Here is a 19,413-nt window from a genome sequence, read left to right as displayed (position 1 = left end):
GTTTGTGCCAGCAGCATCCATACAGAGCAGTTAGATTGCAACACTTTGGTATGCTCTGCAATTCACACTTCCGTAGTCCGCATTGCAGCACTGTGTAAACTTTGGCTTAACACACACAGATCTATAATCAGTATTGCTTAATACACTACTGGAAGGTGCTCAGGGCACATCTACATGGTGACACAGAAAAGTTAAGGCAAATCAACTAAAAATATGAAGTCAATGCACATAAGTTAATGCACATTAAACCCTCAGGTGGATATTCTCATTCAGGAGTAAAGTGGTCTTCGTTCACATGACAAGTCCTCTGATACTACAGTCATGAGAGATGAGCATTGCTTAAGAACCCATATAGAAGAGAATATAGAACAGAACTGGCTGCCTACTCACAAGCCCCAGGAGTAGCCTCTTGTAGTCAGGAGGAAAAGATGAAGGGGAAACTTTGCTCACTGCCCACCATCCTTATTATTAGTTGCATTTCAGTTGGCATGAATGAGATTCTGGCATTAGGAGAAAAGATGTCACAGTCATTCCAGATGAGTGACATTTGGAAGGTATAAAAATTTTAAATGGCTGCACTAGTCTCAAGTGGCAAGCTGGCTTGTAATAAAAACATCAGCTTCCCAACAGAAATCTAATGCAATTTGCCAAAATATGTTAAATCATACCAAGTTGGAACACATCTATTATATTAAACAGGAGTACTTGTGGCACCTTAGAGACTAACAAATTTATTAAAGCATAAGCTTTCGTAGGCTACAGCCCACTTCTTCGGATGCATCCAAAGAAGTGGGCTGTAGCCCACGAAAGCTTATGCTCTAATAAATTTGTTAGTCTCTAAGGTGCCATAAGTACTCCTGTTCTTTTTGCGGATACAGACTAACACAGCTGCTACTCTGAAATCTATTATATTATAACATTTGTGACAAATAATATCGTAAAACAATTTTAAACTCCTACTTCCATCACCAAATGTACTGGAGTCAAATTGGAAGTTACCATCAATCACAAAAACTCCAACTTCAGTCAATATGCACATAATAGGGGAGCTAATTTATCATTTATACCTAACATATTCCTACCTAATCCTTTCTATTCATTAATAAACTGTTAACTCTATTACAGTTTTTAATACTATGTCTAAATAACAACTGTTAAGATCAAATGAATTCAAGTAACTCCGAGGGTATGTTTACACTACCACTTAAGTTGATCTAACTTACATCGTTCGGGGTATGAAAAGGACACCCCCTCTGAACAATGTAAGTTACAGTGGCCTAAGCTCTGTCCGTACTGGTGCTATGTCAGCAGGAGATGCTCTCCCACGACATAGCATAACTATTCCACCTCCACAAGAGGTGGAAGCTAACAGGAAAGCGCTCTCCGTCGGCATAGAGCATCTTCGCCAGACGCACTTCAGCGGCGCAGCTGCACTGATGTAGCGCTTCCAGTGTAGACCTGCCCTGAGTAAATTGGATCTTGCCACAAATAATGGAACAACAACTGTTTTACTAGGACACACTAAAATGTTCCCTTTTCTGCATCACGTTTCTCAAATGAATAACCCGTCACATGGCAAAATCTCTTTATGTGATAGTTTCCAATAGCCTTTTGTAGGCAATAATACTTAAACATATCCTGAATTTCTATAAACATTACAAAGCCAAAAACCAAAAAAAAAAAAACTGCCAGCCAGAATCTCCTTGAACTACTCTTATCTACCAAAACAATGTGCATCACAAGTCATATTTGACATCCTAGAAGAACAGGCTTTCTAAATTCTATTTTTGCATCTCAGCAATAAAATATGGTTTCTTCCATGAAATCCTTTATTTGCTAAGATATGGCCAATGCAAACCTATAGTAAGTACTCTATTATCAAATCAGTAATAAGGCATACACAATATTTATACCAGAAAATGTCATCATAAAGGTTTTAAAATAAAACTGTTGATACAAGTCAGATACTCTGCTAGGAGTCCCAGTCCATGAATGAGGTTCCTAAGCTCTAGTGCAATATAAATAATAATAAACTTAAATACTATTAGTTTTATTATTGATGAGTATGTAAAGCTTGACAAGAGATAATAAATACAATTATGTAGAGTTTTGAATGGGGGCGGGAAATCACATCAGGCTTTCATTAAAATACAGAATGCTTTGCGGGTTTGCCTGAAGTTAATTAAGCCAGATCTTTGCAGTGAAAACTCTAACTCCCTATCCAGGCACAGAAAGTAGGAAGCTTATATGTAAAATATGATCACTTTCTTCATGGTGACATTTCCCCTTGAGGGTCAGATTCCACCATTTCCACTCTAAACAGCCAGAAATAATGACAGTAAAAATGGTGAGATTTTGCTGCTTGAAAAAAGATGTCCTCATGAAACCCGTGAGAATAAGTGTTGGCAAATAAGAACATAAAGTGAAATAGATTCATTTATACTCCAGCATCCAGCTGGTTGTTAAAAAGGACAGGCTCCAAGTGGAGTATTCACTTTTTTTCTTTTTGCCTGAAGAGATCCCTAAAGAATCTGGCTGCTGTTGGCTAGCTGACAAATATAAAAGTTCTGAGAGACATAGGCCACCTACATAGTGTTATTCCTTATTCATTTGGAAAAAATTACAAATAATAATTCTTTCACTTACAAATATTTTCCTCTTCAGACTACTTTAACTCCACCCTTATAAAGGCATTTAAGTATCATCTCCATTTTACAGAGGAAGAATGAGGCAGACAGTATAAATAATTTACCCATGAAGGAAGCTTGTGTAAAAGCCACGATTAAAGCTCATGAGTTTGTGGCTTTAACCTATGCTCAGACCACTACATACATTGCTCTAGTATACAAGACTTTCATTTGGTTTAAAATGTGTTGAAGGATGGATCCCTTAGTGGCAATCCACAGCACAGCTGAAAGAGGTTTTCATACTTCAGAAACTGTAGAGAATGCATCTGGCATTATTTGGTATTTCCTTTGCTATCATTTAAAACACCTATGTTTCAATAAGAGCTCTCTCCTGCAGAGCCTGGTTTCTCTCTCCTACAAAGAAATCAAAATTCTGTTTATAGCATCAGTCTGTTGCCATAGAAACTGTGGTGCATGACCACTGCAGGATCAAGTATGATGGAAAGACAGGCTGAGGGAGCAGAACCTTGTTTAAAAATATAAAAAAAAGAATTAACTAAAAAGGTTGTTAAGAATAGCTATGAAAGCTAAATGGATTTATATTTCAGTCTGATTCATTCCAAAGTTGTCTCCAATATGAATGCCAATTAAGTCCTTTTTTATTTATTACTCTTTTCCCCCTTTGTTTAAGCAATAGGACAAGTTGTTCCAGCTTCAAGTGACTACTAGACCTACATTTACTAAATAAGCATTTTTAACAGAGATCATCAGACCTGCAGTTTTTTCCGCTGTGTGTCTTGGCGATGACAATTCTTCAAACACAGGAGTATTATATACTGAAAGATCTTTTACTTCATAGGTAAACTATGCACATGCAAAGAATAATCATGTAACTATGCTCTCTGCATTCATCCCAGCTCCAAATGCTGTAATGTATTAAAGAGATACTTAGCTTTAATTTTTTTTAGATTGACAAATTTTAAGTAGTACAGTTTCTGATAGAGAACCCAGTAAGTAGTGTCTGTTGATTTTTTTAAAAATCCCTTTAGGAAGATTTTTACAGGTGTATTTATGCTTTCCTGTTTATGTTCATAAGGCACTTTTCAGCAAGGGAGAATCTGATTTACTGCCTGGCTATGTAGATGAAAGCAATGCTGTCCAGCCCTCATGGTTTATTTCTTTGAAAGTCACATGATTTTGGCCAGGGCTGGAGCCAGTGTAGCTATAACAGGAGAAGCTTCATACCTCTCACAAATTTCAGGCTTACCCAAAGGAAAACATCCTCCAATTGGCTGCATTTCCTACTTTTTTGCCTCCGGGGGAAGAGAGCAGCCAATCAGGGCTGTTGCAGGAAGCAGGCCGAGCTCTCCACTTGTCCCCTCAAGAGCAGAGAGGACTTTTTGGGTAGTGGACAGCGAAGGAAAGTAACTGACACCATTCTTAGAATAAGGGAAAAGGGATCAAAACGAGCTAAGTGGCTCAGAGTGATCTTCCGGTTCCATCCTCCTCACCTCACCCCTCTCCATCCCTATCGCACCAGATCTGGGAAGGGTGAAGGAGTGAAGAACCCCTGGAGCTGCCTCCTTGCCCCAGGTCTGGAAGATGAGAACATCAGGAACTGCAAGAAAAGAGATTAGACTGGAGGAACAGGCAGATGTGGGTGCTGAGGGGTGCGTAATTAATAGTTGGAGTGTGGGAAGATGTGGAGATGAGGGGACCCAGTTAATTAATTCAAATTTTGGGATTTGGGGAGAAGCTGGAAGCTCCACACCATCAGGCAGCCACCAAGAGCTCCTGCAACAAGGACCAGAATCACCTTACTCAATAAATTTGGGAGAGATGGCGACACTAATTGTCACACACACACACTGGAGGTGTAGAGAGAATAAAAAAAAAAAAAAAAGCACAAGACAGACCAAAAACCTCAGTATTTTTTTTTTATAAATCTCAGAGTCAATCTACTGTAAAAATGATATGTTATCACTGACTTTTCTGTTATAACAAGCAATGCCATACTGGGTCAGACTAATGTTCCACCTAGCCCAGTAACCTGTCTCTGACAGTGGCCAGTGCCAGCTGCTTCTGGCAGTTGGAGGTTTAGGGACACCTGGAGCATAGGGCTGCATCCCTGACCATCTTGGCCAATAGCCATTGATAGACCTATCCTCCATGAACTTATCTAATTTTTTTTAAACCCAATTAATACTTTTGGCCTTCACAACATCCCATGGCAATAAGTTCCACAGGTTGACTGAGAGTTGTAATCTTAGCAGGGCTATCAAGCACCACACATAGGTCTCCTGTCGCCTGTTTGCTCCTCAGATGGATTCTCACACATCAAGCCAGGCTGTATGCAAGCATTAGAGTTTAATAGCAGTTAGTCCCTCCTACCACTTGCTGAGAGTCACTGTGATGCCTGTTGACTAAGCAACAAGAAGCCTCAAATTCTTGCAGCCACCATGGAGCAAAAGCCAATTAGCAGAGCAGAGGGAACAGCAAGACAAAGAGATAAGGAGAGAGCATACAGCCCAGGCATCCCCATCCCCTCAGATACAAACTGCTAGTAGCTTCCCTTCCCATCCTGGAGATAGGATTCATTCTTCCCCCTGCTTTTAGAGAGAGTGAGGCTATAAACTCCTGCCTCCACTCCCATATGATTCTAGTGCCCTAACGGTAGTGGCACCTTCCTGTTGCAACTCAGACACTGCTGGGACAGAGGGAAGGGAATTCAGTGATGCTCTCTTATTCATAAGAAACAGCAAACATGGAGCTAAAAATATCTTGGCAGCTGTGTTTTATGGAGTACTTGTAAGTACAGAAGATACACAGTGTTTTTACAGAAATAAAATTTTCAAAATGACTTATTTTAGTTTCTAATCTCTAATGGTCACTAAAAAAAAACAAAACCCTACAGCAGTTCACCAAGATCATGTTACTCATTCAAATGGTTATGCTGGGGAAAGGGATTTAGATGAATTGGCATAAACAGGGCTAATGGGTAGCAGAAGGAAGAGGTGTTGGCTCTGAAATTTGTCCTTGGAAATGGAACCTTAAAGTAGACAGTTAATGTATAGTGAATGTGGTGAAGGTCATACTGTTTTGTTTTTAAAATGAAACAAATCCTAACCTAAAAAAAGTAAAAATCAAATAATATACCACAAATATTATTTCTATATTGCCTTCTATTGCTGTGGCAGCTGGGTGCTTTATTTACAGAGATTAAAATGCAGAACAAGAGCGAAACAAACTACTGATCAAATGCTAAACAAAATAAATGATTTTAAAATTGTTCTAGACTCAAGTTGTGTCTGACTGTGACTAAAAGGAGCATGTTCCAAAAAAATCAGGGGAGGATAACCAATATCTGAGAGATCCCTGCCAATAGACAGTGTTTAAAAATAGGTTCTGAAAACAAGAACTTTCCATCTGGTTTTAGCTGTTGGGATGAGTTATCTTCTGAGAAACGCTCTATCAATTAATAGAGTCCCACACTACTCCATCATGCGTCTGACGAAGTGGGCATTCACCCACGAAAGCTTATGCTCCAATACATCTGTTAATCTTAAAGGTGCCACAGGACCCTCTGTTGCTTCTATCAATTAATAGAGTCCCACACTACTCCAGGCTTAAAGATAAACACTATCCCCTTAAATTGCACTTGAAAGCAAACAGGAAATCAGTGAAGACTGGGGTACAGGCTGTGTATATTCAAAACAGGTCTGCACTACACAGATTGCTACTTGTGCAGATGACACTACACTTGGGGACAAGTAGCATTCTGCTCTTCCAGGATCTTGCAAATGAGCTTCAGGGGTAGTCGTAAGCAAAGTGCATTAGGGTTTTCAATCCTAGAGCTAACACAGGCAACATGGCTGATTTGAGGTTTTCACTTACAGACAGTTGCAGTGTCCTAGCCAGTCATACGGTTTCACTTCAAGCCACCACTACTCTCTGGGTATCCAGGAATAATTATGGAGCCAAGAGGCTGCGAACCATTTAGGGACAAATCTACTATACATCCTCAACAGATGTTACAGACACAGCCTTCACCCAACTCCTGTAAAAGCATCACTTGTGTTTCATCACAATTGAATCACCAGCAGTTTGTTTTCATCAACATCCTGATCTCTGCCAGACACTGGATGAATAATGGGACTGTAGAATTTGGGCTCTATAAAAATAAGGCTTAGAATTCCATCAGCATTTTGATGACACTGTCACCCACAACGTCTCAGTAACAAACAACAATATATGTGGGATCTAAGTGAATCCCCACCTTCCTATTCACATCCCAGTAAAGCATGACCTAGTTCATCTTATTACTAGTACAATATGGAGCTTTTGTTTATTGAAAGCTTGTTCCCCTTTTGCCATGAAAGATTATATTTCACTTTAGACATCTAGGAAGTAGGAAAAAAGATAGGAAAGCCCTTTTTTCACTTTTCATGTTAGGAACATTAAATACTCCAAATGTAATACTTTTAATAAACAAATAGAAGTTTCAGAAAAAGAGACAGCGGAAGTCCTGTGAAAAGCTGAAATACTGTACTTTGCACATATATTGTACTGTTCATTTAGGGATCTCTCTGACTTTTCTAACTGATTAGATACAATGTAAGTGATCCAATTCAGTATATAGACGTATGGTGGGTCAGATGAGTTAAGAGCTGTGTTCCTGTCAGTGCTTGAAAAACAAATGTAGTTAACTTTCTGAACACCCGTGTGGCAGATACTCCTTGTGTTACGTCCATTTTATAAAGCAGTAAACTAAAGTAGAGAGAGAGGTTAAATTACTAGCCCAAATTCATAGTGAGTCAACTGCAGAGACAGAAAAAAGCCTAGGGTGCTAGTTCTCAGTTCTCCTCTCTAATAACTTAACTACCCTCCCTCTTTTCCTATTACAAAATACTTAAATAATTTATTTACTTTATATGTTAACAGTACTATTTTGACACTGAACATCATTTAACTAGTATTATTCTCTTACCTATGGGTAATTATTCAGAAATAGAAGGGGTTCAGGAGGGAGTGAGAAAGTGAAAAGAGTGAGAATACGTAATTTAGAATCCAGACAAATATGAAGGGACACAACAGAAATAAACAAGATAATGAATCATATATGAAAAGCAAATCCATTACTCCCATTTACCCTCTCTAGTAATAATACAAGAGCAGGTGGGCCTTCATTGAAACTGAAAGACAACACACTTAAACCCAATACAAGACACAGGCAATTAAACTGTAGAATTTATTGCCAGAATATAGCATAAAGGCCAAGAATTTAATCCTTTTTTAATCCTACTAAATCTTTTAAGGGTAAGTTTTTCAAAAGTAACTAGTTGAATTAGGAACACAAATCCCATTGCCTTTCATTTAGGTGCTTTAGAAATAACCCACAATGTATGAGTCAGCCAGAGTTACACTGGATACAATAAACACATTTTTAAAAAATGTGGCTATGAACCCTCATGCTCAGGGCACAAGACAACAACTAGCTGATATGGGCTAGGACGAAACATCCCCCTACAGGTAAACTATTCCAGAAACGTCCAACATTGGGTTTCTCATGCCTTCTGCTGAAGCATCTGGTACTGGGATCTGTTACACGCAGAATACCAAACTAGATGGACCAATGATCTGATTGGATACGGCTACTCCTATGTGCCTATGCAAAGAAGGTAACAAAACTAAACATGTTAATACTCCTACTTCTACTCTGAATGTAAAAACATAAGTGTGATGGTACCTAAAGAGAATCAGCAAATCAGATTAGAATCTGGCGGATTCAATACCCAAAATCTGTTCTAACCCAAAAAGAAGGAATCTCTAGTAATTCTGACATATTAGACCGTCCTGATCCCTCCACTAATTTAAACAGAGCTGCACCAGAGATATGTTTGGCCTAGTGCATCAGAAAACAATGCCATTTTTTTTCATAAGAAGTTTCAAAAGGTTATAATTTCTTCAGATGGCATCCAAACCCAGAGAGTTTCAAATTACCTACCTACAGGTCATGGTAACTAGTTCCATGCTGAGAAAAAAATAATATGCTTTCAGCTTTTTAGAATAAGAGAATAACCACTATATTTTTATATTTCACAAACCCAACACTTGAAACATTACAACGATCCATTTCTGCAAGTCTTTCACCTTTTTGTTTTACCTGCTTCAGTGTACTTCAACCCCACTTTTTCTTTTCCATCATTGATTTCAGGTGGTGGCCAGACAGCCTGGAGTTTCCCTGGAGTTTTGTCATCTTGCTCTGAGGGATTCAGGTCAGGCTATTAAAAATATGAAAGAGAAGATTAAAATGTTGCAATATTAATCCATTCCAAAAATGGTAAATGCTGCGTTTAACTAAACTTGTGTATTTAAAGCAATGGTCGTCCATAACTGGAGCTCATTTGCATTATAAAATTAGAATCAGTTTGATTCCAATCCATTATAATGAAATCCAGTTGGTGAGGATGAAGAAAGGAGGAAAAGAGTCTAATAACAACTGCTTTGGGGGTGGGGTGAGGGGAAACATCATAAAGCTTATTAGCATGTTACATGCAGCAAATTAATTTAAATTTAGCAAAGTGGCTCTGAGAAGCTGCCTATCCTTTTGTGAACTGAGGAGGCTAATACTGTGTCAGGAATATTAATATTTATTCTGTATCTATAGCTAAGTTGGAAGAGTCAAACATAGTTTTGTTGCAGGTGAATTACAGTAGTGCTCACTAGTGTCACTGCTACACGTGAGATACAAATGCCCTGCCAGTGTCTACATTTTCCCCACCACAGGAAATTTACTGTCAGTTGATTTTGTGTCTACAAGGTCTAAGTCTACCCAGGAGAAGTTCTTAGAGGGTTTTTTAAACACACACACACACACACACACACACACACACACACACACACACACACACACACAAATGAAAACTCAACACTTTGAGTGCAGGGAAACAAACTCTAGGTTATCCAGCTTCAGATTTAGGACACAACCCCACAATCCTTACTCAGACAAGCAATCCTACTGTAGTCAATGGAAATCGTTTTAGGAATTAATTACATCTGCACACATGTATAATTGTTAAAGGATGTGTCCTTTTTCTGCTCATTTAACTCAAAGGGGCTTTTAATTTATTTATTTATTTGCATTTAAGTTCAGGTCTTTACTATGAATTTATATTGGTTTATTCAGACTCTCAATGTGGGAGAGTTTTGTGGGGTTTTTATTGCCTTTTTTCACTTAAAAATACACATATCCAAAACACCATATTGACAGAGGCTCCAATCCCATAAACATACAGGAACATGCTTAACTTTAAACAGATAAATAGTTCCACTGATTTCACTGGGAAAACTGTCCTATGTACAGCTGAACATGTGGAAGTATTTGTAAGATCAAGGTTTAGGTGTATAGACAATTGAAAGAGAGGATACCTTTTAAGGCCCCTCTCTTGGGCAAGTCACCCAGAAAATTGTATACAACTTATTGTCTGTTGCATCATCTGTCATAATACAATTCTTTCTAAGAGGGTTTTAAAAAACAAAACAAAACAACAATTACTTTTAGAAAGAAAAGCCATTAAAAATAAAGATAGTGTAGAGTTGAGGCTGACACTGATCTCTGATAACTCTCTTTAGGTTTTCTTGAAGTCTAGGTATATGATATGAAGTTTAATATTTACAATAAGAATAAAAAGTGAATTTCAGTCTTAACTCTCTATTAGGATAATTAAAGATATTAACAGTAAATACTTGTAATTTAACTTTGGTTCGGAGAGCACCCACATTCAGTGAAAGGAAAGCAATTGATTTGCAGCCACATTTTTTAAATTAGACACTCAAGTTGGAGGCCTCAAATATTTTGGATTCCCAACTTGAGACATCTTTGGCCTTGTTTTCAAAGGTGTTCATCATCTGTAATTCTCACTGACTTCATTCAGAACTCAGGTTACTCATAGACTCATAGACTTTAAGGTCAGAAGGGACCATTATGGTCATCTAGTCTGACCTCCCGCATGACGCAGGCCACAAAAGCTGACCCACCCAATTTCCCTTATCTCAGCTGTTGAAGTCTCCAGATCGTGATTTAAAGACTTCAAGTCGCAGAGAATCCTCCAGCTTGCGACCCCTGCCCTATGCTACGGAGGAAGGCAAAAAACCTCCAGGGCCTCTGCCAATTTACCCTGGAGGAAAATTCCTTCCCGCTCTTGTGAAAAGATTAAAGGTGTCTCAAGTTGGGAAGCCAAAACTTAAGACTCCCAAAATCAGAAGCCACGCTTGAAATTTTGACCTTAGTTATTTTAGTTTACACCAATCATTTTATCAGCAGAAATTATTTTATATCCATTTACCTCCAGCCCTTAGAATGTAAAAGTAACTCAAACCTACAGATTTCAGGTCAGATGCTCCATTCCCAGACTTTGATTTTGATCTTTCAAATACTGCTTTCAGCGACTCCTTTTCATTTCTCATTTTGCGTTTGATGGCTTCCAGCTCTGAAGTATCAACAGTTATCTCCTTTTTTGGAGGCCGGGTAAACAAAGCTTTAAACGCATCTAATGCCGACTCTGGTGGGCTTGGTTTTGTTTCTTCAGCAGGGGACAGGGTCTCTGTTCTATCGGTGGCTTTGCTCTCCTGGCCTTCATCACTGGTCTCAGTCTCACTAGTCTCCTCACCTGAATCTTCGGCTTTATCTTCATTTTTAGGGACGAACAGCTGAGAGAGCTGTTCCAGGAAAGTAGGACTTGTTTTAGGGTCAGCTGGTTTCTTTTTAGTGAGCACGTCTGATGTAATATTAGATTTCTTAACAGGCTGTTTTAATTTAAGCAGAGCCAAATCACTGTCCTTCAGTTTAATTTCTGTGATAGTCTCTCCATCCTCTGCAGCTAGACCTTTTTTTCGCACACGCAATCCACTAAAGAAAGCAGGTAGCTGAGAGGTCTTTTTATCTATGGCTGATCTTGGGGAGGATGTGTTATTAGAGCCATTTGCTGAAGATCCTTGTTCTTCTCCACTCATAGGCTCTTGAGGATTTTCCCCTAGAGAAGGTGGGCCAATGCAGTGCTCGTCTGTTAACATTTGGTCTTCTCTAGCTGAGCTACATTCCAGATCACCATTCAGCTCTGTTGGAAGCTGCTGAGAAATTGGTGAGGTTGACTCAGTTTCATCTCTCTCCACAGTGGCATTACTTTCACTGGACCCTTCTGATTCCAATTCTTCCTTAGCCTGGTTGTTATTCTCTAAAGACTCAGCAGACAAAGCCACAATATTTAACACAGATTTGTTTGTTTCGTCTCCATCACTGTCTAGGTCTGTACTCTCATTGTCCGACGCTGTATCACTTATTGTATAGGCCAAAGTACTTTGTACAAAAATGGCATCCTTGTCATCTCTGTCACATTCAGACAAAGGAGGCTGTACAGACTCTAAAGGAGGAAGAGATGGTTCATTCTGTTCAGCTAGCTCCATATTCAGGTCAGCCTGGCCGCCGGCCTCCGGGTCAGCCTGCTGTATTTTGGGAAGCACATGATGTACTTCTGGATCATCATGACTACCACCACCCTTGTCTTGGTTGGCAGCTTCGGTATTTGTATCAATATCAAAAGTTCGAAATGCCTTAAGTACTGCTTCTTTTTTCGAAGTTGCTGGTTCCAATTTAGTAGTAAATCCAAAAAATGCTTTCATAGAAAATGCCGTGAAGAAAGGCTGTCTGCGTTCAGTCTCTGTTGCATGCCCTAGATCTAAAAGCTCACTGCTGCCAGGTGAAGTGTTATTTGCTTCCATGTTGGGCAAACCACAATATAGCTTTTACTTTTGTTATTACTATTAGTTACCTTCTACACAATTGTTTATTACATCCGTTCAGTCTATTAACTTACAACAGGAAATGCAATGGGAGCTCTTCTTTTTGTATCATCAGGAAAGCCGGTCTCCCCAAGGTCACACTATCCCTCCTTTCCTGTTTCTAGTGCTGTAGTATGGACTGAAAGCGTCTGTCAAATTTTACAACTCCAGTCCAAGAGAAACAAGAAGGCTCTGCATCTTGACATACAGTATTCAAAGTTCTTGGCAGCTTTGTTACTTGTTCCTTTACACAAAAAGCTTTTTGTCAGGGAAAATCTGCCAGCACTGTAATCTCAGCTGAAAACTCGACCAATGATCACTGCCCCAATTCCTGCAATCCTACTGGCTACACGCAACTAAATTCCTACTTGTTAAAAGTGAAGAGCAACTGTATAAACTAAAAAGCCCGTTGAACAGAACGAATCGCATTAGTTTCCTACTTCCTTATGGGTTGTGAACGTCTGTCAGCTGAAAACTCCTGAAAGCTTCTTTCATGTAACCTTTTCCACTTTGTCTAAAACCGCCTTTAGTTAATCCAGCAACACAAAAACTCTGTAAAATTAAAAATCCAGACAAAGCAATACTTCAAAAATCTCTACCAAACAAACAAAAACAACCTTCTTTGATCTTCTGAACTGTTCTGAATTCTCAACTGACTACAGTAACCAGACGTAGTGCCCTTGAAACTGAATAAAAAAATACCAGGCTCTCTTCTTCCGCTTTGCTGCAGGTTTCATCTGGAATGCAGATTTCAGGCTCCAGCGCCAGTTTAAAAAAAAACAAACACCACACCAAGAAGACTGGTTTCATATTACTACTGGTTTAACTCTCCAAGGCTATTTCTGTGAACTATAAACAGGTACTTATCAACCATTCACCACGCCCAATGACAAAAAGCTGTATGGATAGGCAGGGTAAACACTCAAAGCTCAGAAGTGAGCAATTAACTGTGTAGAGAACAGACGTGTTACTTTTTTATTATTTCAAAGTACGATACCTTCTGCAAAGACATTTCAGTTCAATAATTTCCTCTATATTGCCTACATAACTATATGTAAGGGGCTCTCTAAGGTAATTTCACTGTTTGGGAATGAAAGCTACAAGTTTGTAAACCTCAGCATTTCCAAGGGAAACATTTTTATTTGTAACATATAAATAAAGCTCATGCATACAATCTGCAAAAGTTCTCTCACATTAAGAGTAAGGTTCATTTTTATTCCCTTTTCAATTTAAGAAACTGCAAAAATTGCAAATACACAAAAATTTCCCAATTTCCTTGTCTACTTTTCTTCCTGCATCATTAAGAGACTTGTTAAATGTGAGACCACCGATTCACCTATTATGGATGACACAGTGATTAATGTGCTAATGTTTCTGATACAGTGGTCCATAACTTACCTAGTCATGAAGATTACAGCATGTTGCTAATCATGAGGTTAATTTCCACCATTCATTTCTGTGATATTAGCTCCCTCTGAAGAAAACCATTTGCAGATAATATATCACTGGTATGCCAAGGTTTAGAAAAAATGTAACTAAAAAGGCTGTTTATTGAAATAGACAATGCCCACCTCTGTGTCCTGTGCACTGAGAAAATGCAGTATCAATTTATTATATTTAACTTCATGCCTAACTATTTCAAAAAATTAAGAAAGCATGAAAATAATTAGGGAAAAGTTAGTTTTGAAAATGTAAGATGACAAAGTAAGAAAGTTCATAAGATCTAAAAAAAAAAAAAAAAAAGTTGATTACACTTCTGATCTCTACTCAGGTCAGAAACAAAGCCTCCCTAACATCAAGTTGTGATGTTAAGGACTTATCTCAGGCATACACACCTTTCTGAATTATATATTTGCATGCATACACACATGCAAAGGGTGGGAACCATTCCAAATACCTTACCTTCCTTTGTGACTTAACAGGAAAACAATATAGTCTGTCTCTCCTATTGTCCATCACCACATATGTTCTTTAAAACTTTAAAGAATTCTTTAAAAGTTTGGTCCTGTTTATTCACTGTGCCCCCTCCTTTACCCCAAACCCCTCATTCCCAGCCCCCCTCAGCTCAAGCCCACACCCAAGCCCCCTGCCCCAACACAGAGCCTGCACCCCCGGCCCAGAGCCCTCACCCCCTCCCACACCCCAACCCCTTGCCCCAGCCTGGAGCCCCCTCCTGCACCCTGAACCCCTCATTTCTGGCCTGCACCCCCAGCTGGATCCCGAACTCCCTCCCAAACCCCAAACCCAACCCCTGCCCCACCCTGGTGAAAATGAGCAAGGGAGTGATGGTGGGGGAGAGTGAGCGACAGAGGGAGGGAGGATGGAGCGAGTGGGGTGGGGCCTTGGGAAGGGATGGGGCAGAGCCTCGGGGAAGGGGGCAGGGCCAGGGTGTTCAGTTTTGTGCAATTAGAAAGTTGGCAGCCCTACAGCCAGCCCTGGTGTAAATGATTGCTGCAGGGGCAGTTTTAACTTAAGCCACTGGCATAAAGTCCCACACCAGCAGAGAACTGGGCTGCCAGAGCCTTGCTCTGCCTCTCTTTCCCGTGGGTGCTCGACCCCCACTCTACCCCCAGCCCCGCCCCCACTCCACCCCTTCCATGAGGCCCCACCCCTTCCCCACCCCCATTCCAACCCCTTCCCCAAAGTCCCTGCCCCAACTCCGTCCCCTCCCTGCCAATATTCCAACTCCTTCCCCAAATCCCCGCCCTGGCCCTGCCTCTTCCCCGCCTCCTCCCCTGAGCGTGCCACATTCCCACTCCTCCCCCCACTCCTGGAGCATGCTAATGCTGCCAAACAGCTGTTTGGCGGCGGCCGGGTGGGGAACGCTGGGAGGTAGGTGGAGGAGCAGGGAAGTGGTGCACTCGGGGGGGGGGAGGGGAGCTTGGCTGCTGGTGGGTGCAGAGCACCCACTAAATTTTCCCCGTGGGTGCTCCAGCCCCAGAACACCCATGGAGTTGGCGCCTATGCTGCCACAACCTCCCTGTGGGTCCCTTGTGCTGGGGAGGTGGCAAAGGAGCAACCTCTACCAGTTTAGCACTGGTGAAGATTCCCCTTACATAGGAATTCTTTAGTGCAAACCTCTGAGCATTTTAAATTCACTTTGTGCCACGTAAGCAGTGTGAAGTATACTTAATGGACCAGAGACTCCAGCCCACAGCATTTAAATTTACACTTATTTGTATGTCAAGACCCAGGACAGAGACTTGTTTTTTTATGTTTTCCTAATGCTTCATTTTGCCTAGACTCCTATTTTTTCTCCTGTTCTTATTGCTGTGGTTGTGCTTTTCCTCTTGCAATTTATTTTATTCATCTGAGATCTTGTCAGCTCACAATGAAGGCACAGTAACTTATACCAATTACTGGGGGTTTCTTTAACCTTGTCTACGCTAAAGAGTTTTGTTGACAAAGGCAGCTTTTGTTGACAAAACAGTGGATGCATACAAACCACAATGCGACTTTTGGCAGCAAAAATGCCCTGTTTTGGCGACAAATAAAACCACCCCAACAAGAGTCATAAGGCTTTTTGCGCAAAATTTTTGTCAACAAAGTGCCAGTGCAGTCACCATGCTTGATTTTATGGCTTTAATTGGCCTCCAGGATGTGTCCCACAATGCCCATCCTGACCACTCTGGTCAGCAGTTTGAACTCCACTGCCCTGCAGCCAGGTAAACAACCATCTGCCTCCCTGCCCCCTCTTTAGAAGCCCCTGGAATTTTTGAAATTCCATTTCCTGTTGGCTTGGTGTGGAGAGGTCTCATTGCATCTTCCCAGGTGACCATGGTGGGTTATTGCAGCAAACGCTCTCCCACTTGGACCACTGCAGAGCTGTTGGATCTGCTCAGTATATGGGGAGAGGAGGCTGTGCAGTCCCAGCTGCACTTGAGCCATAGGAATTTTGATACCTACGGGCAGATTTCTCGAGACTTGTGCAAAAAGGGGTGTAAAAAGGGCTATGATTGGGACACGCTGCAGAGCAGAGCAAAGATAAAGGAACTGAGCAGGCATACCATATGGCGAGGGAGGCAAACTGTCACTCCGGTGCTATGCCTAAGACCTGCCGGTTCTATACGGAGCTGGACACTATCCTTGGCGGTTACCCCACCTCCACCGCCAAGATCCCCGGGGATACTTTAATGGGCTTGGAGGCAGCGGAAAGAAGACCTAACCCAGAGGATGAGGTCATTGATGAAAAGGTGGAGTTAGACGACGATGTGGCGCTCCTGGGGGGGTTGCCTGGTGTGGTAGGCAGCCAGGAACTGTTCACCGCTCCAGAGGTATCTAGTCAGTCTCAGCAGTTCCTCTCCGGCAAGCAAGAAGCAGGAGAGAAGATGCCTGGCAAGTGGCTGTGGCTTGTGTAGTGTGGAGGTGGATTCAGGTATAGAAATGTACACGGCTGGCTGTGTTTCTGTGAGCTGGACATTTCCCTGTGTAGCTAATCAATATGGCAGAACAGGGTGTTGATGCACGGTGAGATCTCACGGGAATCCTCCAGAGAGATCTCTAGGAAACAAGTATCAGAGGGGTAGCCATTTTAGTCTGTATCCACAAAAACAACGAGGCATTCGGTGGCACCTTAAAGACTAACAGATTAGTCTTTAAGGTCCACCGGACTCCTCGTTATCTCTAGGAAAGTTTCCTGGAAGTACTCGGCAATCCTCTGGCAAAGGTTCCTTGGCCCATTGTAGGAAACTTTGCCACGCCATTCGGCAATCACTTGTGCAGGGACCAAAGCGGCACACAGGCAAGCAGCATAGCGACCAGGGAGGAAGCCACAAGTGTGTAGTAGATGTACCCTCACTTCCCTGCTTACCCTCAGCAGTGAGATATCTGCTACAACGACCCCCACCTGTGGGAAAAGTGGGAGAATTTTAGAATTTTTTCCCTCATCGGCTGCACTGCAACCGTTGCAGAGTGCTCTTTTCCCTATGTAGCACGCCCCCCCTTCCCCTGCCAACACTCATCATGCTTTGGGTATTCGCTAAGATGTGTGCTTGCCAAGGGTCAGTGAGAAAGTGATTGTTATGTTACCAGAGGTGTATTTTACTGAAATGTTTCAATGCTGTGCATGAACTTAACAATCATGTTTCTGTGCATTATTCTGTGTGCTTTGGCAGATGTGGCCTTGAGGAATCCCCACACACACTGGTCAAGCATCTTCACCAGCTAAGAAAGTGCCCAAGGTGGAGCAAAGACGACATGTTCTGGGAGGTGTGCACTTCTCCAATGCAGAGAAAAGGGAACGCAAGGAGTGAAGGGAAGCCAAAAGGCAGGACAGAAAAGAAATTCAGGAGTTTGTTAAGGACACTACTGAGCAAATGAGTAAAGTCATGGAGGAGCAAACGCAGATGCTGAAGTCCTTAATAATTCTGCAGACTGAGCAGATGCATGCCTGCCCTTCCCTGTAGCACATTCAGAACTCTTTTCTATCGCCCACCACCCAACTCTGCCCGCACAGTTCTTTCCGCTTTCCAGGACTTCTCGGTTTCCCCTTCACTCCACCCCCTCAGGCAACTTTCAAAATGATAGCCAAACCTACACACAGCTCTGAAAGTCTGCCCTTCCCTGGTACCTCCTTTCCCACCAAGTGTCTGTCTGTCTGTCTGTCTGTCTGTTGTTTCTTGTGCAATAAAAGCAAAGCTTTTGAATGGTAACTGATCTTTATTTGTTTCCTACAAATTAAAATAGCAGGCACTACCAATACATACACAGGCAGTTTAATCATTTAATTACTGGAATGTAAGGCCCCAAATTTCACCATTGCTTCTTAAGAAAACTACAGGTAATGTAACATTGCAGCACCAATCACAGAGATATACATTACTGGTTTTCATTTTCAAAGTGTTGTCTCAAAGCCTCCCTGATTCAAATTGCCCCCGTCTGGGCCCCTCTGATAGCCCTGGTATCTGGCTGCTCAAAATCAGCAGCCAAGCAGTCTGCCTCAGCACTCCACCCCTGAGCAAACCTTTCACCCTTAGCTTCACAAAGATTATGCAATGTACAGCACGCAGCTATAACCATGGGCATATTGTCCTTATTGAGGTCTAACCTGCCATAAAGGCATCACCAGCATGCCTTTAATCTGCCAAAGGGACCATTCCACTGTCATCTGGCACCTACTCAGCCTGTTGTTGAACAACTCCTTACTGCTGTCCAGGTTTCCCATGTAAGGTTTCATGAGCCATGGCTGTAAGGGGTATGCCAGGTCTCCCAGGATCACTAAGGACATTTCAACATCCCCCACTGTAATCTTGTCTGGAAAGAAAGTCCCCGCTTGTAGCTTTCTGTACAGGCTGGAGTTCCTGAAGATGCATACGTCATGCACCTTCCCGGACCACCCTGCACTGATATCAGTGAAACGCCCATGGTGATCCACAAGTGCCTGCAACACCATGGAGAAGTAACCCTTTGTATTTATGTACTCCATCGCAAGGTGGTCTGGTGCCAAAATTGGAATGTGTGTGTCATCTATCATCCCTCCACAGTTAGGGAAACCCATTTCTGCAAAGTCGTCCACTATTTCACATACATTTCCCAGAGTCATGGTCCTTCATAGCAGGATGTGATTAATTGCCCTGCACACTTGCATTAATGGAGCCCCAACGGTCAACTTCCCAACTCCAAATTGATTTGCGACCAACCAGTAGCAGTCTGGAGTCACCAGCTTCCACACAACAATTGCCAGGTGCTTCTCTACCGATAGGGCAGCTCTCATTCTGGTGTCCTTGCACTTTAGTGCTGGGGCAAGCTCCCCACACAGTTCCAGGAAGGTGGCTTTCCGCATCCAAATGTTCTGTAGCCACTGCTCATCATCCCAGACCTGCATGACAATATGATCCCACCATTCAGTGCTTGTTTCCCGAGCCCAAAAGCGACAGTCCACTGTCTGCAGCTGTTCCGTGAATGCCATAAGCAATCTAAAGTTGCTCCTATCCATATCACACAGCATGTT

General features: G+C 41.7%; 1 protein-coding gene across 1 annotated transcript in view; it reads right to left on the bottom strand.

Moving 5' to 3' along the window:
* Positions 1-19,413, bottom strand: part of FMN1 (formin 1) — a 338,092-nt gene that overhangs the window by 237,959 nt on the left and 80,720 nt on the right. Inside the window, exon 3 of the mRNA XM_026651453.2 lies at positions 8,791-8,908. Within this exon, the coding sequence (XP_026507238.1) occupies positions 8,791-8,908 (118 nt within the window). The remainder of the gene's footprint in view (positions 1-8,790; positions 8,909-19,413) is intronic.

This window comes from Terrapene carolina, unplaced genomic scaffold (assembly GCF_002925995.2).
Source record: "Terrapene carolina triunguis isolate 2854851 unplaced genomic scaffold, T_m_triunguis-2.0 Scaffold96, whole genome shotgun sequence".
Classification (NCBI taxonomy): domain Eukaryota; kingdom Metazoa; phylum Chordata; order Testudines; family Emydidae; genus Terrapene; species Terrapene triunguis.
This window is presented reverse-complemented; position numbering and strand designations above follow the sequence as displayed.